This window comes from Elaeis guineensis, chromosome 12 (genome assembly GCF_000442705.2).
Source record: "Elaeis guineensis isolate ETL-2024a chromosome 12, EG11, whole genome shotgun sequence".
Taxonomy (NCBI): domain Eukaryota; kingdom Viridiplantae; phylum Streptophyta; class Magnoliopsida; order Arecales; family Arecaceae; genus Elaeis; species Elaeis guineensis.
Genome location: NC_026004.2, coordinates 7,147,873 through 7,169,462, shown reverse-complemented (window position 1 = coordinate 7,169,462; position 21,590 = coordinate 7,147,873). Strand labels below are relative to the sequence as shown.

General features: G+C 39.9%; 2 protein-coding genes across 3 annotated transcripts; one reads left to right on the top strand and one right to left on the bottom strand.

Moving 5' to 3' along the window:
• Positions 1 to 5,819: 5,819 nt before the first annotated feature.
• LOC105055507 (tetraspanin-19) lies at positions 5,820 to 10,749 on the bottom strand. 2 transcript variants are annotated; one of them, XM_010937352.4, is made up of 6 exons: positions 10,285 to 10,749; positions 9,103 to 9,202; positions 7,439 to 7,519; positions 7,232 to 7,336; positions 6,191 to 6,382; positions 5,820 to 6,094 (listed from the first exon to the last, which is right to left on the bottom strand). In XM_010937352.4, the coding sequence occupies exons 1-6, from the start codon at positions 10,431 to 10,433 to the stop codon at positions 6,083 to 6,085; spliced, it is 639 nt and encodes a 212-aa protein (XP_010935654.1). In that variant the 5' UTR covers positions 10,434 to 10,749; the 3' UTR covers positions 5,820 to 6,082. The 2 variants fall into 2 exon arrangements, with proteins under 2 accessions (XP_010935654.1, XP_073102646.1); XM_073246545.1 differs by lacking the exon at positions 10,285 to 10,749 and adding an exon at positions 9,448 to 9,500.
• An 8,254-nt stretch (positions 10,750 to 19,003) lies between these two features.
• LOC109506461 (uncharacterized) lies at positions 19,004 to 19,942 on the top strand. Its single transcript, XM_019854026.3, has one exon. It carries the CDS (start codon positions 19,004 to 19,006, stop codon positions 19,727 to 19,729), a length of 726 nt encoding a protein of 241 aa, XP_019709585.3. The 3' UTR covers positions 19,730 to 19,942.
• Positions 19,943 to 21,590: the final 1,648 nt, after the last annotated feature.

Genomic DNA, 21,590 nt, shown 5'->3' with positions numbered 1-21,590 from the left:
TGGTTGTGTTACTGTATAACCCTTTCTGTGAGATTTGTTTGTTAGTTTAGCAGTCTGTTTGATCAGCCCGGTTTTGAGACACATTCTTCCATCCATACGTGATTCCAGGAGGGGAAGCTCAATCACTTTATTTATAAAATATTTTTTTAAAAAAGAAAAGAAAAGAAATTTATAACCTATTTGCTGCGTTACTCCTATCAAACTCCAATGAAACATCAAATTTAGCTGTAGAACACCCTCTGGTATGTTTGTAAGGTATCACCCTTCCCACTTGGGAAAAGAGAGCCGGGTTCTATTTGGGTTGGAGTCATCTTTTAATCATATGTGATCATACATATGATCTTTTAATCATATCTATCAAGGGTTCCAACCTGAATAGCCATCTGCAAGTGATATCGCATACATACATATATGCATGCATATAATCTTTTAATTGTATATATCAAGGGTTAAAACCTGAATAGCCATCTGTGAGAGGTCGCGTTCCGACGTATTTTATCTGTCCGTTTTTAGTTAGATCCAATGAGACTCTCTAGAGGTTCTTGTTTTCTTCCCTCCGGTGTTCAGATTTTTCAAGCTTAATACTTCTAAATAGCACGAACGTTTTGGATTGTCATAATGACGTAACCTGCTTAATTATATTTGGTCGACTTCTGAGAGCACTCGTTGGAGTTATTGGTTGGCATGTTGGTCCTAAGTTGCATTAGACGCGTTCATGGCTTCGCATGCGTTGCCTGTAGAGATTGCAATCTTTCATTTCATAAACAGTATATTATCACTAGATATTCTTTTGAATTCTTCTAAATTCAGTGGTGCGGATATTTAAAGATCCACAATAAAACAATCCATAAAATTAGAATAATATAGCCAACAGGAATTGATAAATTCACCATCACCCGGCTAACTAATCTACATTAACAATAGTATCTATCAAGGTAATAGAATTGTACTTCCTACCATTTAGATATGCAGCTAATTTTATCTAATGAACTACTTTTTTTTCTTTATTTGACCATTAGGATTTTTTTTTTTTTTTTATTTTTTTGGTATAAGTGGGCAGTCACACCATTCTAGTGCGAGAGCAGCCCACAAGATCCAGATACAAAAGATCTTGCAAGGCTGGTGGGCCAATATCATCTTGCCTCCAAATCCAGTCTTTTGAGTGCTCCATCACGAATGCAGCAATCTAATCTGCCGTAGTGTTCGCCTCTCGATAGACATGTCAGGTCAGCGATGTAGCACAATGACGAAGAGAGGTTCGGATGTCACGAACGAGTGGGTGAGCCTCTAGCTGCTTCGTACCATCGCAGTTCAGCTGATAACAGCGACAAAATCGCCCTCGATGAAAATCCTCTCCGCTCGAAGCTGCTGCCTTACATAGGTGATGTCTGCCCAGACGGCATGAAGCTTCGCTCCCAGCACTGAAAACTCAACAAGGTGGAAGCCCACGGCAGCTAACAACCTGGCATTAGGGTTTTATTGACCATTGAAAATGGAGCGCAAATCGGTGCATCATGTTGCCATCCATTACGATAATAAAATTATACTTAGTGAACTATTTTAATTGGTGCATGTTGTTTGTTGGCCATCCATTGACGGCCAATGCGGCCTTATAGAAGCTAGTTTTTTGAAAACAACCATCAACTTCTTTGACCATTTACAATACCAGGGTGATCGCAGAGATTTTTTTTTGCACAAACAGGCAGTCATACAAATCTAGTGCGAGAACAGCCCAATAGATCAAGATACAAAAAATCTTGTAAGACCAGTAGATAGTCCCCATCCTGTCTCCAAATCTATTCATCAGAGTGGTCAGCTGCCACCCAGTCTGCTGTAGTGTTAGCCTCCCGATAAATATATTGAACTCTGACTGCAGCAGCATGGCGAAGAGAGGTCCAGCTATTCCAGAGAAGAGGATGACCTCCGAACTACCTAGCACCCCTTGAAGCCAAGCAATGACAGTGGTAGAGTCACCCTTAAGAAAGACCACTCTGTATGAAGTTGCTGCCCGGCAAAAGTGACCTAGTCCAGGCAGCATGAAGCTCCACACTGGGGATAGAAGGCTCAAAGCGGTGGGAGCCATCAGTTGCTAAAAATCTACTATCAGAACTATGGATAACAAAGCCAGCTCTGCCTCTCCCATCCTTGATGCTGCCATCGAAATTAATCTAGACAAACCCCAAGGTACGTGCTCCCAGAAGACAGAAAGAACCCTGTGGATCGTTGTCGGAGCAACCAGAGAGCTTCAAGATCTGAAGGTGCCAGGAATCGAAATGGCAGTATCAAACCGACAATACTCATAAGTAAGACAGGCAGCTATGTCCAAGACTCGACGAGCAGAAATCACATCGCTGTCAAAGACAAGATTGTTCTTAGACAACCAGATCTGGTAAGCAATATAAGCCATCCGCCTAACAATAGCGAGCGACTCGTCATTCATATTCTGACGAATGAAGTCAAAAAAAGAATCCAACCATGGATCGGTGCTCATCTCTTAAGGAAAATTGCCCGTCTACGTCTAGATGAGCCTCATCCTCGCACAGCATAGGACAGCATGCTCCGCAGTCTCATCCTCCAACCCACAGACTAGACAGCAGGTCAGAATCTTCATGTGCCTATCCTTGAGAAGACCAGATAGGAGGTTGGAACCTTCATGCTCCTATCCCTGAGAAGAGTCCGAGTAGAAAGCCGGTGCCAGGCCAGTTTTCAAAAAAAAATTCTCATCTCAAGGCGGGCAGCAACTCTCAAAATTCAGATAGTATCGATCCTCCTAATAGGCATCGATCTATACAATTGGAAAAGATCCTTCAAGAAGACCATGGGGCTGCAGGAGCGCCACCCAACCCTCGCACCCCAGGATGATAGCAGAGACTTTCGCAAACAACCCTTACAATAGACACCCTTTGTATGCTCAAAATATTATTAGTTTCTCCTTTTCTGCAAAGGGAATGCTTTGGGACATCTACAGCACATATCAAGGATCTTTTGGTCCACAAAATACCTGCCTGGCAGCCCAATAAAAAACTACGGTTTCTATATCCCATCAATTTTGAGCCACATTGGGCACTATTACACGTAAGCAGAGCGAACATTTTGTGTGCACGAAGTAGGCAACTCAGAGCATTCTCTTTCCACAATCCAAAGTCTCCTTTTACCTTTTCTTTTTCTTTTTTTTTTTTTTGTTCTTTTTGCTAAATGAAATGTAGGTAATAACCATCCGGCCTTTATTGAAAATTAAGCAAAGAGAAGGGTCTATTACTGCCTGAGCAAGAGAGGCAGCAATCTTTCAACAATCGAAAGTCATCCATTCCAAATGCCAAAACCATTGGTTATCACCGGCATGCCTGGTAGAAAAGCCTTCTATTGCCTCTCTTTCCCCTAGCGTTGCTGTTTTAGTTGCCAAGATCTCTTTTCTTGGTATGCTGGTTCGTATTGGGTGGAGTGCTTCTTGGTTTTCTTTTGTTAAGGCTTTATATCGTGACAAATATATGGGCTTGGTGAACTTTTAATTTTGATTGATCTGATCATTGGTTCTCGTCACATTGGTCGGATTCTTTGGTATCGATTTTTTTTTTTTTTTTTGTGTGTGTGAATATTGTATCGTTTCTTGAAGATGGGTAGCATCGTCTTCTTTGATGTGATTACATGATGAAGTATCGGTTTTGGATACACCGGAGCTTATTGTGATTGCCCAGTGGATCAGAATGTTGAGGTCTAGACATAGACGGGTATGAATGGTAAAAGTTAAAAACGATAGATGTGAGAATTAAGATGATTATGTGAGTTTAAGCATCTGTCTAACAGGGAACATTACTAAAGGATTCAGGACAGGTTATTTTGAAGATAGTTTTATCTTTGACAAGAACAGTGGTGAAAAAGATCCATCCTGGGATAAACGAGATAAGAATTATGAATTATATTTCTGTTTTAAATTTATGTTGGGCTTTCATTCTATGAAAAATCTTTTGGAAAAAAAAAATAGTCAGTTAGGAAGGAATATTTTTCCACTTGGTTTCATTGAGGATTTGAACTTAGCTGGTTGGAGTACACTGACTTCTTTTACATTTGTGTATGTGCAAGACCTAATGTTTAGATTTCTCTTTTTCTCCATTTTGTTCCTCTTAGGTTCGGAACTAGCGCGGCCGTTCTTTAGGAAACTTTTGCCCAGTAATTCACTTTTGAGTCTTTCTTCTCTTCAATTTTAGTAGCGTTCAGGCTAACTATTGCTCAACTAATATTAGGTCTAATGCTTCTGTTTGTGGCACAGATTACTGCAGTCGTTACTCTTCAGCTGTGGACTGCGACTTACCTCCACAGCCCCAGCTGTGTGAAGATTTTAACAGGTGCACACTTCTTTGGCTCCTTCCTCGACCATAACCTCTTTCTAGGCATCCATGAGCTCAGCCACAACCTTACCTTCACAACTCTAGCCTATAATTTCTGGGTAGGAATCTTTGCCAACCTCCCATCGGTACCACGTCAAGGTGTTGATGGCATTGACGTGGACATCCCCTGCGACGTAGAGGCCCATGCTTTCACCAAATAACTCGCACCAAATCCATATTGAGCATCTTCCAGTTCTTCTATGCTTTTGAGGCTACTCTTTCTCGATCTCAAGTGCCCTTATTTGTGGGAATTTATTAGTTTGGCAATCCAGCTAGCTGTCGATGTTTCCTTGGTTTGGACGTCTTTGCTTACCTTATACTCCTAACATTCTTGGATGGTGGCATGCATCCTGTTGCTGCGGTATATAAAGAATGACATCATTAGTCCCACATTGATTGTGAGTTAAGAAATACTCTAATTTATATTGGAAGAGATCATCTTTTCTACGTGAGATATTTTTTTGAAGGATAAAATCGTGAGGCCCATAAATCAGAATAAATAATAACTCATATGTTCAGACTTTTCAAACTTTTCAAGTTGAAGGAAATAGCACCAGAGTACTTCAAGAACCTTAAATCTTACAGATCATGGATGCATGCATATAATGGATCCAAGCATAGGAACATTCAGTGGGATGACAAAGAAGCCATCCAAGAACCATGGGGTGGTCAAGAAAGATGACCAGATCTGCTGCATTGATTTCTGTTAATAGTCGCTATAACTTTTTGTATGATGTGATATGAATTAGGACGGTCAAAAGAGATTTTTTTTCTTACCAAAAAAAAGAAAAAAAAAATGAACAAGGAGATTCTTTTTAGCCTGTGATCCACAAGGAATCCACCGATGGATTTCTTTAACATGGATGCAAATTTTTGAGCAGGCCTGGTCCACCCTTCATTTGAAGAAGTGCAATGATGTCTCTTTATTTTACGCCCTTTTTATTTATTTATTTATATGTTATCATTTGGAACATGTTATAACCATCCACATCTAAGGTAGCCACGTTATGTTTGATCTACATAAACTGGGAACTAGGTGGGGATTGACTGCTGCATCTCTTTCATTCCATATAAATTTACACCTCTTCATCGTGGGGAAGTGGTCAGGTTGCAATCTTAAATTCACCTTCTAAAGAATTATTTATCGTCACAGTGTCAGTGGGATTCACAAAAACATATTATTTTGTAAACAAGATCAATACAAAAAATATCATTCAATATAAAGTTCCACAAAAATATCATTCCCACCAGTCCCTGCATGATTGCTGCGAGCCACAAAAAAGGCATACATTATGGTAATCAAAGAGCATAGTTTATGAAAAGCCTGTCTGCTGAAATGCAAGCTTGCTTCAAAGGCTGTTCCCATGCCTCAGCATTACCACAGATGTAACTCCTGCAACAACAATCGATAGCTTGTGCAAATTGCCGTACCAATTGTAAAACAAGGCATGATGCCCTGGTCTTGCTGTATAGTTGTAATAAAGACTCATACAACTACTGCTGTGTCAGAATATATGTTATGAATAAACATTTGTACATACTGCAGCAATTCTAATGCCATTTACATTATTATTTTTCGCTTACATGTTATACACGTAGAATACAACAGCACGAGACCCTATCTGAATATGAATGAAGGTTACCAGTAACTATAATCAAATTATAGTTTCTGGAAAGAGGCACTCTGGTTAGATATTTCACCTGTTAACCTGCATGACAAATGAAGGGGGAAAAATCAAACAAGAGATGCAAACAAGTTCAAGAAATCAAGCGAGCAGACAACCACATATTCCAGGCGAATTTACCTTCTCAGGGATTCTAACATTCCAAGAATCTTTCTTTGTGGATAAATTAGGTTCAGCAGTGTATGGAGTGTGGTGAACCTGGTTTCTCAGTAAAGGTAACCTTGCGGGTACGATATCATCATCACTGTCGTAGTAACTTCCATGATCTGGCCCAAGAGCCCTAAGCACTATGGCCAGGAAGATGGACAATGCCTAGAAATTGAAGGCAAAACACTTTCATGTTAGTGAAATTGAAGCAAGCACCTCCAGTCTAGACCAACTTCGTGTAAAAAATGTTAAAAGATACAAACTTCACATAAGTAGGCAGTGATGATTTAAAATAGCCAGTCATTATTTCTACTAAATGGCATTTCATTTTCATTTGTCAGGATTTTTGTTCTAACAAAAAAGGAAAATGCAGACAAAGTTGAGCCGCCTATATACCAAGATTGTGCGGAATGGGAAGCCAGCCAAACCAAATTAAGTATGAAGAGGTTATAGCATTCATCAAGCCCTAAACCATTGCAAAGAGAAACAAAACAAAAGCCAGAAGCACAAAACTACAAAGACATGACATAGCAGTCCCAAGGTTAATGAAGTCCCACACATAACACCACAGCAATCCCACAGTCATGATGCCCTTAAGAGACCCTCGGTTAGGGCCCACCCTAGCAAGGGGTTACTCAATAAGGATCCCTGGGTATTATTGGCAAAAGTGAGAAATTCAGAAAAACATATGATTCAGAAGATTGCTGCTGTTGTGAAGGTGCATAAGAAAAGCTGGTATAGGGGCCACTAAGTGGCATGGTATAAACTACTGAAGGGTGCAGTACAAAAATAACACCTGTAAGTGGCTGGTGTTGACAAAAGGAACATAGAACAACTTCTCATCATAAATTGAGAAATATAACAGGATAATATTACTAGCATCTTCAGAAAAATAAAAGGAGCAAGGAGCTATTGATGCTTCAGCTATGCAAGTCCTCATACAGTGGCATTTATATGCTGGAACACAATTATGTTTGTCATGTGGAGATGCATCTATCTAAATGAAATACTTGCCTGTGCAGCCACAACCAACAATCCTATCCATTTGCACATCTCAAAATTTGATCTCACAAAATCCTTAAGCTCGTCAAATTTCCCCGTTGTATCCTCTGGGAAATCCTGATGCAGGATCCAAGGAGATTGGAACAACAATTAAAAAACATAGAAGATAGCTAAACGGGAAAAAAATGCTAAAAACAAAAAAGTGAAGGAGATTTATACCTCTTCCCAATTTCTGTTAAGAAATATATCCACAGTAATTGCCGCCTCCAACAAAACAAGCAAAAACACAAACACCATGTACTATGCATCCATATAAGGGAAACAAGAAACACATCTTATGTTAATATAACATCATACTTGTAGAAATAAGAAGGACAATAATAATGAAATTTTTACAACATACAGTACCGAGTAAACTGAAATAATATTATTTTTAGGTTAAAGAAATTGGGGAGATTAGAGGATTGTATTTCTGCTTGGCTTGGAATCGTCATTCGATATGCTAGGCAATATGCACATGTTATGTGAGACAGATGCACATTATACTAGTGACTGTCACCTATGTTCAGGTACAGGTAATTGTTTAGGGTATCATCATAGGAGTAGATGTGGACATAATGAACTTTTGTTTCCTAATGACCCTGATGAAGTGGTTTATTGAAAGCTTACTTGGTCTCAAATTAAGTTCCCATTAAGAGATTCCCTTCTCTGTTTCTACATGGAATCCAGCTGTGCCGTGGGATGGGAACATTTTTTTCAATGATTTACTCATTCTGATTCCACCTTTTCAACTCTACCCAGTTACAGTTATCATAATTCAGTATGCCTTTTACAAATGTAGAAAATGGAAATAATTCAATAGAATTCCCTCTAAAAAGCAAGCAATAGATATAGATATAAATATGGGGACAATTAAAGAAGATCTCATCTGGTAGTGACCAGATGAAACATAAACTACCGCTTCATAAATGGGGAAAGACCAGTAAAAATTGTGGTGCTGGGAACAGTGTAATAAAAATATCAAAATCCTCTACCACATCTGAGAAGGACCAATATTCTGCCAAATAAATGTAGCAGATGGGAATAGGTTTCAAAAGTAAGGGTGGAAAGAAGATTAGACACAAAGTTGAAAGGTCTCCAAATATGTTAACTATGTTACTTGTTGATACATCTTCATGATGGAAGAGAAAATCTGGAATGAGATTTTTCAGATAGGAAGTGGGAAATAGGCTATGAAGCAGTTGCAAGGGCCTTCCTAAAGCACTGGGATGGGAATACATTAACAGGAAAAAGTGTGAAAGCAGCCGAAGTAGAGAAGAGCCATACCTCTGTTATTGACTTCAATAGTCAAAAATAAAAGCCAGAGAATATCTTCGGTTACTCGCTCTTCATGTGTAGTTTGTGCCCTCCCATCAACTGGCATGGATTAACCGTATGGATTTTAAAAAATTGACTCCTTTCCAGCAAAAACTTTTTCAATTACCTTACCAATGGGGAGACTGGGGAATTGAGGAGTATCCTTGCATATGGAGTTGGTGTGCTCCAATCAGGCATGTGCATGGATAAAAATACATAATTTCCTATTAAGCCTTTGTATGGATTATTGGAGTGATGTTTAGGATAAGGTTGTTGACATTAACACTAATGGAAGTAGTCCTGTGAGAAATGCAGGATCAGCTGTAAATGCAGGAGCAGTGAGGGGCAACTATCAGGAGTTCTAATTTAAGATTTTGAAACGATTGAATTAACAGTTCGGATGAATTGGAGGATGAAATGACACTGGATCACAGCAATGAATCTATTTCAAGAAGCCAAAAGGAACCTACCATAATAACAGGAAAGAAATAATGAAAGAGACTAAATTAAACTCTTGCAAAGGATACACATGAAAGGCAACAGCCATTAGCAGTTTCAGCAGCAATAAGACCTGAGCAAGTTATCAAGCATAAGAAGATTCCTAGGCCAAGAAATGTGTAAATGAACCTGCAAGTCAAAATTAACTAGTTTAGAAAAAAAAAAAAATCACAATTGCATCAAAACAGTAATTTATCTCATGATTAAATATAAAAAGAAGAATGTATTCTAATCGTCTAAAATTTTCATGTATTTCTAATAATAAACAAATAATCATCTAAAATTTTCATGTTAGTGATCTGAAGGATGTAGAGTTTTATAAGAATATCAATTTTATTTATTGTTTGAAAAGAAAAAACTGTGAGAAAGACCACCTTTTCAGGCATAAGATTTGATAAACCAGGATCAACATGTCTGCACTTCAAACAAAAGATAACATCCAGACATCATCCTCACATACAGGAAAGCGATGTAATTAAAAATGCACGGTACAAAATACCTAATAAGCATCTGATGATTTACAAATATTAAAATTCAAAAAGAAACTATATATGCTAATGAATATCCATTAAAAGAAAGCAAAACTAATCAACAGAAATGCCATCATGCTTTCATGAACATATAATGCACCGTTGAATGTACAGTTGTCATGTGAAAGGAGATATGATATGATCTCAAGTTGAAGAACATCACTAAAGGGCAATCGTATAAAGCGGTTGTACTCGACTACGAATATCACCAGAGTACCATCAGTACTAAACCAAGTTTAGTCAAGAAAACATTAATAGTGTTGCTAAAAACAGCACCCCCTCTCTTTTAATTAGGTCACACCAAGGATAAATTACAACTACAAACAGGAGGAAGATAAAGATCACAGCGAGAATAAACTACCCAGACTTCCAAGTTATTAAATATGAAGGAACGAAATAATAATTACTCCAAAGCAAAAAGTATTCATCTCCCCCATCCAATTCTACATAAGATATCCAGCCCAAAAAAGCATCCCCTGAAGTATAATCAACTAAAAAAAAAAAGATAAAATATACACAAACATTAAGGGAAAATGCCAGAATAGCCCCTTTCAATCATAAAGAGCAAAAAAAAAAAAAAAAAAAGAAAAGAAAAAAAATCCTCTAACCGCTCGAAGGAATTAAAAGATCAATTTTTTCGGCAAATAGGAAAAAAAGGAAGGGAGGCGAGGTCACACAAACCATGGAGGGGTGGAACTGGAATCGAAGCCATCAATTTGCTTGGACCAAACCCGCATCATCCAGAGGGAATAAAGAATCATTCCCATCCCCGCCATCCCAATCACCGAATTCACCAGCTTCAGCGCCGACTGCAGGCAACTCCTCAACATCCTTCCAATCCAATCTACGCCGAATAATATTTCCCAGACTCAGAGATTGCAACAAAAGCGGACACCGTCCAGATCGCAAAAATCCGGGTTTTAACACAAAAAATGGCCTTTTTTTGAGTGGATCTTCATCAGATTTCTGTGGAAAGAGGAGAAGGGTTGGAGACACGGCAATGAGTTATCCGATCATTAAATGATGAGCGAGTTTTCTACGCGATATTTGTGAGGCTTTGGTCTGATTTGAGGCCAAAAATGGGAACTTCGCTGTGGTAGGGCGCGGGGTGGGAGGGGACCAGAGATCTCACAGTCCCTGGACGCGACCACCGCTCGCGGATTCTGGGGGGGGTTTTGTCCGGGTGCCGGTTGGATCGGTCCAGACTTTGAGATTGCTGCGGGATATTGAGAACCGTCACCTTACGACACGAATCTCAAACCTTTTCGCGCATGGGATGGAATATAAGTGTTTCCACCCCTGACATGCGTGGAACCTAACTTATACTCTCTAACTTGCTAACTGTGGTTAATTGGTAGGTGACACTGGTTAATTACTAAAGTATGTTCATTGTACCCAAAAAAAAAAAAGAGGAGGAGCAAGGGATGTTCCTTCTTTCCTCACCTCACGTGAAAGCCCCCCTATACCTGAAAGACTTGCTCTGGATGATGGAGAAATGATGCTTTGCTCCCCACCACAGGTATACCATCAGTTTCTCAAGTTGGTGTGACACCTATGTAGCAAGTGATGATTTATCTGTTTTGTTTCATATTTATATTGATTCTTCTCTTCAAAAAAGTGATTGGTTGCATGACTATATGGAGCATGATGATATTAATCTAGTTGAGGTAGCACTGTAATTTCGTAGAGCTGTTCAGTTATTTACCTTTGCATGGTAAAATGCAGTTGTACTGGTTGACATGTCAAGACTAATAGGAACTCGGTAAGTTCTCAAATTGTGCTAGATATCAATCTAGAGCTAGACATACGATTTATGTCTCATGGTAGCTTTTTTTTGGTAAATACATTGACTGGAAAGTTAAACAAAATACAAAACAGAAAGTTAAACAAAATACAAAACAGAGGAATGAATTACGAAGGCCGGGGATGATACAGTCCACGAGCATCGATAGCCAAAAGTGACGCCAGATCCGGGTGGAGCAAATCAAACTGAGAAAGGAAGATAGTGCTATCAGTTCTAACCAGCCAATCAGCAACACAGTTACCCTCCCTCAAAGTGCGCTGGATAGAGAAGCGGGAGAAATTGGTAATAATCCGAGCAATCTCACGAACAAGTGGGCAGTTAGATAAGGATGTCTGACGGCAGCTTTGCAGAAGGTTTGAGGCATTAAATTACTTAAAAGATATATGTTTGCTTAAGGAAGCAGCTAAATGTGCAAAGCTAGAAAAATAATGCTTCACTTTGAAAAAAATTGGATCTTTTGATGTCATAGGCTAGACTCTCAAAGAGTAACACTTCTAGTAAAGTATCTAAAAAGATGAAAAAGACTCCAACCAGTCCTCGTGCGAAAACGTGTCCATGCTTTTCTTTTTCCCCCTCCCTTATTCTCTCTTTAATTAGCCGACAAAGTAGTGATGATTGTATTACAATTTAATATTCGTAGTTGCTTTCATAGGAAAAACAAATTCGATGATTTTATCGAGGAGATGCTTGCATGATTTTCTTGTGCAATGATGCCGGAGTTTAACCAAAAGCACCGCCCAACATATGTGGGATCAGGGCAACAACCTAAGCTTCTTGAAGATGGAACAATAGGCAAAATTTTCATATTTCCAATGACATGTTTGTAGTCAAGCAAAGTACATTTTTCACAACTTTATAATAGAAATCATTAACCAATTAACTCTGTTTTTAACAAGGATCATGGATTTTTCTTTTGATGCAGCAAGAAGGATGAAGAGCAAGATCATCAGGATCACACTTCATTACTCTTTGAAGATGAGCACACAAGGTAAAGCAAACTGGATTGAAGAATTTTTATTTGGTAAAAAAATTTCTTTCCTAAAAGTTTTATTAATATGTCAAAAAGCTACATTTATACATTATACATGACCTCTAATCCCGATTCAAGTATTAAATTGGGTACAAAATTATACTCAAAATAGAATTTAGTACCAAGAAAAGATGCTAAAATTATTTTGTCGTAAATATAAAAATTTAGCTAAAATTTTATACTATTTTTAGTGAAAAATTTATAAAAATATAGCTAAATTTTCTAAATCCTATCCTCTTAAAAGCTCACCCACATAGTGAAAATAAATAAAATATTTGCTTATCAAAATTTTCTACCCGTGAATCTACCGACTCCCACGAAAATTGGCGTATATTATAATTTCTTTTTTTTTTATTTTTCTTATATTCTTTGGGGTGTACATTAGCTATTTTGGGATTCTTTGTTGGGGAGAATACTCAAGGATTGAAAAGAATCCTAATGTCAATACTTTTTCACCTACACAAAAAGCTCACCATGTAATTTCATACAACATATACATAATGGAGAACTACTTTAATACAAATGGTTTCATGGAACTGGTTCTTTAATTGGCAGTTTGTTGTATTCTCATTTCTGCACATGAATTTGCTCGTTTTTTTGTTTTTGACATAGGATAGTTATGTAGGTGGATATCTGATCAGAATACCACCTCTCAGAATTTTTTCGATACCACACGTTACAGCAAAAAAAAAAAAATAAAACAGAAACAATCAAATACATGGATTAGTCAAAAAAGAACTCGTCTCCACAAAGCATGCCAACTTCACTTATGAGAAAAGAGAGAAATTACAAGAGAAAATCATATTCTCAATCCTCGTACACCCAATTTCTTCCTCACAGAAAATTTTTCCTCACAAAAGTTCTCTTTCTAGGACCTCCTGAACCTCTAAAGCGACCGTTGTTCACTGTTCAACAGCCTCTCTGGAGCCTTTGCTCTTGCTCCTCTCGACGCTTACTTCTATTCTGAGTTCTTCACTGATCAAAGCCACGCATCACACACCTTTCTGTTTACGGATCAGAGCCTTTTAAAGGCTTAAAACAGTGAAAGAATAAGATTAGGGACTTAAAAGACCAAGTTAGAATAGGATTACAGCACTCAGAAAATCCCCTGGACCGTTGGATCACGACCGACAGCATCCGAGACCACCCGATCACGATTCGGTCCATGAATAAGGCGTAGACCATGAGAAATACTGAAGAAACGCGCACCAGTCTATGGTAGACCATGAGAAACCGAGAGAAAATGCCCCCTCGATCCACATGCCCCTCTATGCACCGCCCGGTCCACCATGGACCAGGATACATGGGCTGAACCCGTGCTCATGCGTGCACGTGGGCCTGGGCCGCGCCCATGCGTGTGTGCCTGGGCCAAGGGGACGCCCCGCACATGTGCGCCTAGGCCTGGGTCGCGCGCGGCACGCCACCACTGCTCAGTCGGCCCACCGTCGGTCGTCGCTGGTCCTTTGCCACTTCGAATTTTGTGCCAACTTCAATCGGACGTATCTTCTTCATCCGAACTCCATTTGAGGTGATCTTAAGCTCATTGGACTCCATTTTTTATCGCGAACCTCACTGTGGGCTCAATATGGATTGAATATCAAGGTATTAAAATCTAACAATCTCCATCTCGACTCGATATTCGACCTCCTCCTAACTCTGAGAGTTTCTAGATCTCCTCGCCCCCATGCCCTGGGGCAATCGCCTGCTGATCATGGATGGGCAAACATGGAAGTCGAGCCAGACCGCTCGATCCCATTTCTATCGTATGCTATGCTCCTTCTGACCTAAGATCTGCTCGGGGTATCATCCCGCAACAATAGGAATCTTACCTTACGATATCGCCTTTCATCCTCCCGAGTCTCGCATCTCGTACCCGATCCACCTCCACCTGGAGCTTCACTTCGCTCCGGACTTCTCCTGGCTCCTGAAGCTCCACCTCGCACTGGGCTCCCCATCAGATAATAATGTCTTCTCATCTTCTTCTTTTCCTCCAGAATAATTCTATCATCGCGTAGCACCTTCAGAATTTCTCCATCAGCTACCATCCTGTAGCCTCTCGAATCCAGTTTGCTCAGCGAGATAATATTCTGCCTGAAATCAGATATGTATCGGACCTCCTCCAATCTTCTCACTGCATTATCATGTGTCCTCCAGCTAACCATCCTGATGTCTCTGACCGCACAGCTCGATCCATTCGACAGATAAACAATGCCCTCACTGTTCTTCAGGGAGTCAAACTACTCCTCTCTACAACATACATGATAGATGCATGTAGAATCTAAGATCTACTGTTGGGAAGAAGTAGATACCTCGTCAAATATCTCTAGGACATCTCCCTCTGAATCGCTACTGGCCATCGCTATAGTAGTCATCGTCCAATCCCTGAATTGAGAGCAATTTCTGGCTAGATGCCCTAACTCGTCACACCGGTAACACTTGATCTTGCTTAAGTCCTTCATCCTGGACTTGGACCATCCTCATCGCGATCTTCTGTCGCTCCGTCTATTGCCTCCTGTTCCTCCAGAAACCATCAAAGCTGAGCTGCCGCCACCTGAGCTTGAAGCTAGATTCTCTCTCCTAAGAACCTCATTCTGAAGAATCGCTATGGTGACCTCGTCCATCTTGATGGTGCTCTTTCTCACTAAAAGAGCAGTCACCAAAAACTCATACGAAAGGGGAAGCCACGCTAGCAAGACCAACACTCTGATCTTCTCCGCAACATTCTCGCCAACGCTGAGGAGGTCGGTGAGAATCTTCTAGAAGCAGCTAAGATGCTCCTATACGCTCTGTCCCTCAGCCATCCGCACTGGTAGAACTACCTCCAGAGAAAAAGAATGTTGGTGAGAGATTTCGTCATATACAACTCCTTAAGCTTCGACCACAGCACCATCGAAAAAATCTCGTCAAGCACATGGATTATCACCTTATCTGCTAGGTACATGCGGATGGTACTCACCGCTTGCATCTGGAGCCATTTTCAATCCTGCATCTCTATGATGGTTGGCTTCTCATTGCATAAGAGAACATCGATCAACCCTTGCTGAATGAGCACATCCTTCATCCTTGCTTGCCACAAGGAGAAATTACTCTTTCTATCAAACTTATTGATCTCCAACTTGATTGATCATGTCTTCTCCATTTTTAATCTTACTCACCATCGCTGTAATCTGCGTTCTGGTACCGCCTCGCTCTGATACCATTTGTTGGTGGATGTCTGGCCAGGACACCACCTTCCAGGATCTTTTCGATACCGCGCGTTGCAGTAGGAAGAAAAAAGAAATAAAACAAAAACAATCAAATACGTGGATCAGCCAAAAAAGGACTCGCTTTCACAGGGTATGCAAACTTCACTTATGAGAAAAGAGAGAAATTATAAGAGGAGATCATACCCTCAACCCTCGTACACCTAATCTCTCCCTCACAGAAAGTTTTTCCTCACAAAAGCTCTCTTTCTAGGAGGACCTCCTGAACCCCTGAAGTGACTGCTATCTGCTGTCCAATAGCCTCTCTGGAGCCTCTGCTCCTGCTCCTCTCGGCGCTTGCTTTTGTTCTGGGTTCTTCACTGATCAAAGCCATGCACCACACACCTTTCTGTTCACAGATCAGAGCCTTTTAAAAGCTTAAAACTGTGAAAGAATAGGATTATGGACTTAAAAAATCAAATTAGAATAGGATTACAGCACCCAGAAAACCCCCTGGACCGTTGGATCACAACCAACAGCAACTGAGACCATCCGATCGTGATCCAGTCCACGAAATAAGGCGTAGACCGTGAGAAACACTGAAGAAATGCCCATCGGTCTACGGTAAACCGTGAGAAACTGAGGAAAAATGCCCCCTCGGTCCATATGTTCCTCTGTGCACCGCCCGATCCACCATGAACCAGGATACACAAGTTGAACTCGCGCTCGCATGTGCGCGTGGGCCTAGGCCGTGCCCCACGTGCGTGCGCCCGAGCCTGGGCCGCGCTCTGCACGTTGGGCCGTGCTCTGTCATGCCCGGGCCGCATGCTGCCATGCCTGGGCTACGCACTGCTGCGCCACTGCCGGCCCACCGCCGACCGCTGCCGGTCTTCCGCTACTTCAAATTTCGTGCCAACTTCAATCGGACGTATCTCCTTCATCCGGACTCCGTTTGAGGTGATCATGGGCTCGTTGGACTCCATTTTTCGTCGCGGACGTCGCTGTGGACTCAATGTGGATCGAATCTCAAGATATTAAATCCTAACAAGTTATTGCCTTGTTGCCATATAATTAATCATGATATCTATAAATTGAAGCAATTGATGAACAAATAGTTTCTGCTAGCATTAGAGTTGCGGAAAAATTGAGACTAATTACAAGATGAGCTTGAAGTTCCAGAGTAATATGCCAAAATACTTAGCATTTGGACAGGCTATTGTCTATATTGTATTTTTTTAACATCAAACTTCATTTTAGTAAATAGTTTGAATATTAAAATTTAAATAACTATATTAGAATAACAATATATTAGAATAGCTTTTGAGTGCAAACCAATTAACAATGATTAGGTAACCTCCAGTGACATCAACTTGCGTACAAGCAACATTAGGTAAACAGCCACTTAATTTCAATATAGTAATACAAACAGCTATAAATCCAAGCATTGGTCATCAAAGAAACGCAAGGATGTCTAAGGTACCACTCTACTTTTCGCTGGTTTGCACCCATATGCCAGTACGAAGCAAGGATCAAATCTAAATCTTGCACAACAAATATTACAGAGTATTCTCTTTAAAGCATACCTATCTTATTTTCTTCCACTGATTTGATAATTAGAACGCACCTTTTCTATTTTCAATTCTAGTCTAATTGACACTAAATGTGGTGAAAACAGGTCTTTTTTGCCAGGTTATGTCTTAGAGGATTTCTGAGTTAATTAGCCTGAGTAATGGTTATTTCTAAAATCTAAGCTAAATAGTTTGTAAGATTCACACTACACATGCATGCCAATTTATTTTCCATAATAATCCCTGCAAAGTAACGTGATGCAAACATGGGTTTTGCTACAGTGCTCTAAGGACATTCTAACCTTTTTATTTTTATCTATTTTTGATTGATGGGTTAAATGTAGACCATTTGGATTTCAACTCGATAGATATCCAATGTATGGCCAATGCGATAAATATTTTAAAGAATAAAATTATTTTATATCATAATTAAATTAATTTTTTTTAAAAAAAAATCTTCTCTTTCTCTATGGGCCAGTGGGGGAGGGCGGGTGCGATGTAGAAAAGCCATAAGCTGCGGAAGGGCGGGAGTTGAGAGGTGTGGCACGGGCCACGAGGGGTGTGAGGTAGGATGGTTGTGGTGGTGCAAAGAAGCCATGGGGGGAGGGGCCGCACAGGATTGAAGGTGGGCACAGGGCAGCTGTGATTGTTGAGGGTGGGGGGAGGGGGGGCGTGGAATCAAGAGCGGAGGAGGCACGGACCACTGAAAGAGGGGTTGGGGGAGTGGGTTTGGTAGCACAAAGAAGGCACGGGCCGCCGAGAAGGCGTGCGCAAAGGAGTGGAGGCTTGAGGGGTTGGGTGGTGGTGTGGAGGAGGCAATAGAGCCGAAGAGGGAAGCGCGAAAGAGTCTTGGATGGTGCTGAGGGTAGGAAGGTGGGGGGTTGGGCATGATAAAACCACGGATAGAAGAAGAAAAAAGAAGAAATAATAATAATAATAAAATATTTTTTAAAAAAAATAATAAAATATATAAAAAATAAGAATATATAGTATCTTAAATTTTTTTATAATAAAATATTATAAAAAAGTATCACAGTAAAATTTTATTATTTTATATATTTTATTATTTTTTTAAAAAATAATATTTTATTTTTTTCTTCCTTCTTCCTCCCTTTGCCTCTAGTTTCACCGTGCCTAACCTCCCACCCCCACTGATGCCACTCACAGCTCCTCCATGTTCCCCCTCCCTTTGACCTTCAATGTCGCCTCCAATTCTCTACACCCCCCTTGGGTGGCAGGTGCCTCCTTTGAGCCACTACCACCCCCCAACCCCTTCGGTGGTTTGTGGCTCCTCCGCTCTCTTCCCCTACCTACGACGCCCACGTCTCCTCTATGCTGCCAATCCCCCACCCCAGCTCGCGACTTCACTGCACCATCGCCATCGCCGCACCCCCGACCCTCACTGGCCCATGGCTTTTCTGCATCACCGCGACCGCCCTCCATAGTTCATGAAGAAAAGGAAGATTTTTTGAAAAAAAATCAATTTAATTATGAAATAAAATAATTTTAATCTTTAAATATTTACTGCACTAGCTATATATATATATATATATATATATATATATATATATATATATATATATATATATATATATAGTCCATGGATTTAAAATCTAAGTGATCCATATTTAATCCGATTGTCTAAAATAGGTAAAAAAATAAAATTAATATTTGAAGTACCATAATAAAACTCAAAAAATTAATATATGATATCATTAATATTTTTATAATAAAATATTATAAAAAAGCTCCGTGGCAAAATCCTGCAAACTTTCGCAACAACCTCGCAAATTTTCTGATCCCCACCCAAGACCCAATGTTTGTGGAATCTACAATAACCCTGCTGGATCCGTTGCGGCAAACGGACATTAAAACGGCCGTTATCCTCTTAAAAAGCCGTGACCTCCTGCATTACACCTCTTCCCTCCTTCCCGTCTTCGTCTCCGGCCGCGATCCCCTCCCTCGCCCCGCCGCCCACATTGACGATGCCCTGCCCCCTTTTCCTCCTTCCCGTCACCGTCTCCGGCCGCAACCCCCTCCCTCGCCCGCCGCCCACATTGACGATGCCCCGCCCCCTTCCTCCTTCCCATCTCCGTCTCCGGTCGCGACCCCCCTCCCTCGCCCCGCCGCCCACAGTAACGACACCCGGGCCCCTTTCCTCCTTCCCATCTCCGTCTTCGGCCTCGACCCCCTCCCCCGCCACGCCGCCCACATCGATCCCATCTCCCTCCTCGACTCCGAGACTGCCTTCTCTTCCTCCTCCGACAACGACACCGGCGAGGCCTCCGCTGCCACTGCTCCGTCATTCCCGGAGCTCGAGGCGGTCGTGGGGCGGTCGGTCACGGCCTTGGGTGGCACCGCCTTCCCCAAGCTGAACTGGAGCGCCCCCAAGGACGCCCGGAGATGGAGTTCGGGTGCTTCACCTGCTGCCGCTGCCTCGTCGGCATCTCCCAGCACGAGGCCACCGGCTTCTATCCGGCGCTCGTCGATCGCTGCCACAAGATCCAGCCCCTTGTTGAGGCCTTCTTCGCCAAGGTCGTGAAGCCGAGATACAGAGAGGCAGATCTGGTGGGAGATCTCGGCGGTGGTGCTGAGCGGGTTTGCCGGAGAAACGACGACGCCAAGGTAGAGGAGGGCGAAGTAAGTAGGAGGACGTCGAGGTGGGTCGGGTGGGAGCGGAGGGAGGCGGCGAGGGTCCGGACATGGGAGACGAACTCCGAGTACGAGATGGCGACATTGGTGCCGGCGTCGAAGAGAGCGGAGTTAGAAGGGAGGGGGAGAGGCAGGAAAAAATATTGATACCACGTCAAATCTATAATAAACCAGTAAAAATCTTTACATTATATTGATTTGTGTATTTCATCGATTCGCATAGATAATAGCCATATTATCCTCTATATTTTATCTATATTCCATCTATTTTTGATTATTAATTGGTTTATTAAAATGATGATGTGCTATCACCGTTGCAACGAAAATTTACTCAAAAAGGCAGCGGGGGGAGGGGGGAGAGAGGAGAGAGATAAATCTGTTGCTTTGGCAACAAGGTTTAATATAAAATTAACAACAAAGATTTGAAGTTAATGGTAGATCTGTTTTTTTATATTGGCCAACCTTCTCCCTGCCTAACTTATTTATATTCACATATTTTTTAAAATAAATAAATTATTTTTTTATAAATAAAATTTATCTATGGTCATGAAATGAAAAAAATCTTACCCATCTAAAAGATGACTAAATTAAATTTTCATCAAGCAAAAAAAATAATTTTTTTTAATTTATTCATAATATATCCTTAACCTTACAATGATAATATTATATTATATTATATATAATAATATTTATATAATATATTATTATAATATAATATAATATAATATTTTAATATAGTATATTATAATATAATATAGATTATTATAGTATAATATAATAATAAATTATTAAAATATAATATATTATATTATTATAATATATTATAATAATATAATACTATAATTATATAATAATATTATATTATATTATATTATATTATACTATGATATATAATAATATTTTTATAATAAAAGGTATTATAGAAAATATAGATAGTTCTTAGTAAATTATTCAAAAAATTAGTAATACAAAAGAATATGGATAAAAAAATTTTATGTCATTTTTTATAGTATAAAAGAATATGAGTAAATTATTTTTTTATCTAAATATTATCACAAAAATAATTATCTAGAAAAATACAGATTCTTGACTAATTTTTTTGACTCTCAAAAGAACAGGAAAGAGTAACATACAATATACGAAACAAAAGTTAAGTATTACGATATATATATTTTTCAAACATTGGGTGGGAAATCTGTAATAACCCAAAACTTGGAGGAGGATAAAGATAATTTATATTTTTTAAAAAACCATTAGATAAATAAAATCAGTTTTTTGGTAAATAATAAATAAAATCAGTTCAAATATTAAATTTAATATTTTTTCTAATAGCATCATTATCAGCCATCAAAATTCAGCTGAATTCTCAATGCTCTACTTTCCAACATGCGACATATTATCATGGCCTACAGATACTTTATATAGTAAATGCATCAATTCGGCTCTTGTATAGCTGAAATGTTACATTCATCCAATTTTCATAGCTGCAATGCATGTCGGTCCAACCGAATGGATGGCCTTGCAGCCCAAGCATCAAAATTTCTCTTAAACAGGATGTTTTTGTGCCGACTCACGAAAAAAAGATGGCATGTTAAAAGATAGCAATGTATAATGCATGTTCTGCATTATTAAAAAAAATAACGAATGCCATCTTGAGCTCATTTCGTTGGCTCCACGAATAAGTTAGGAGAAATATGTTTTCTACCATCTAAAGCATTCTTCAGAAACCTATTATCGTAAAAGAAACATAT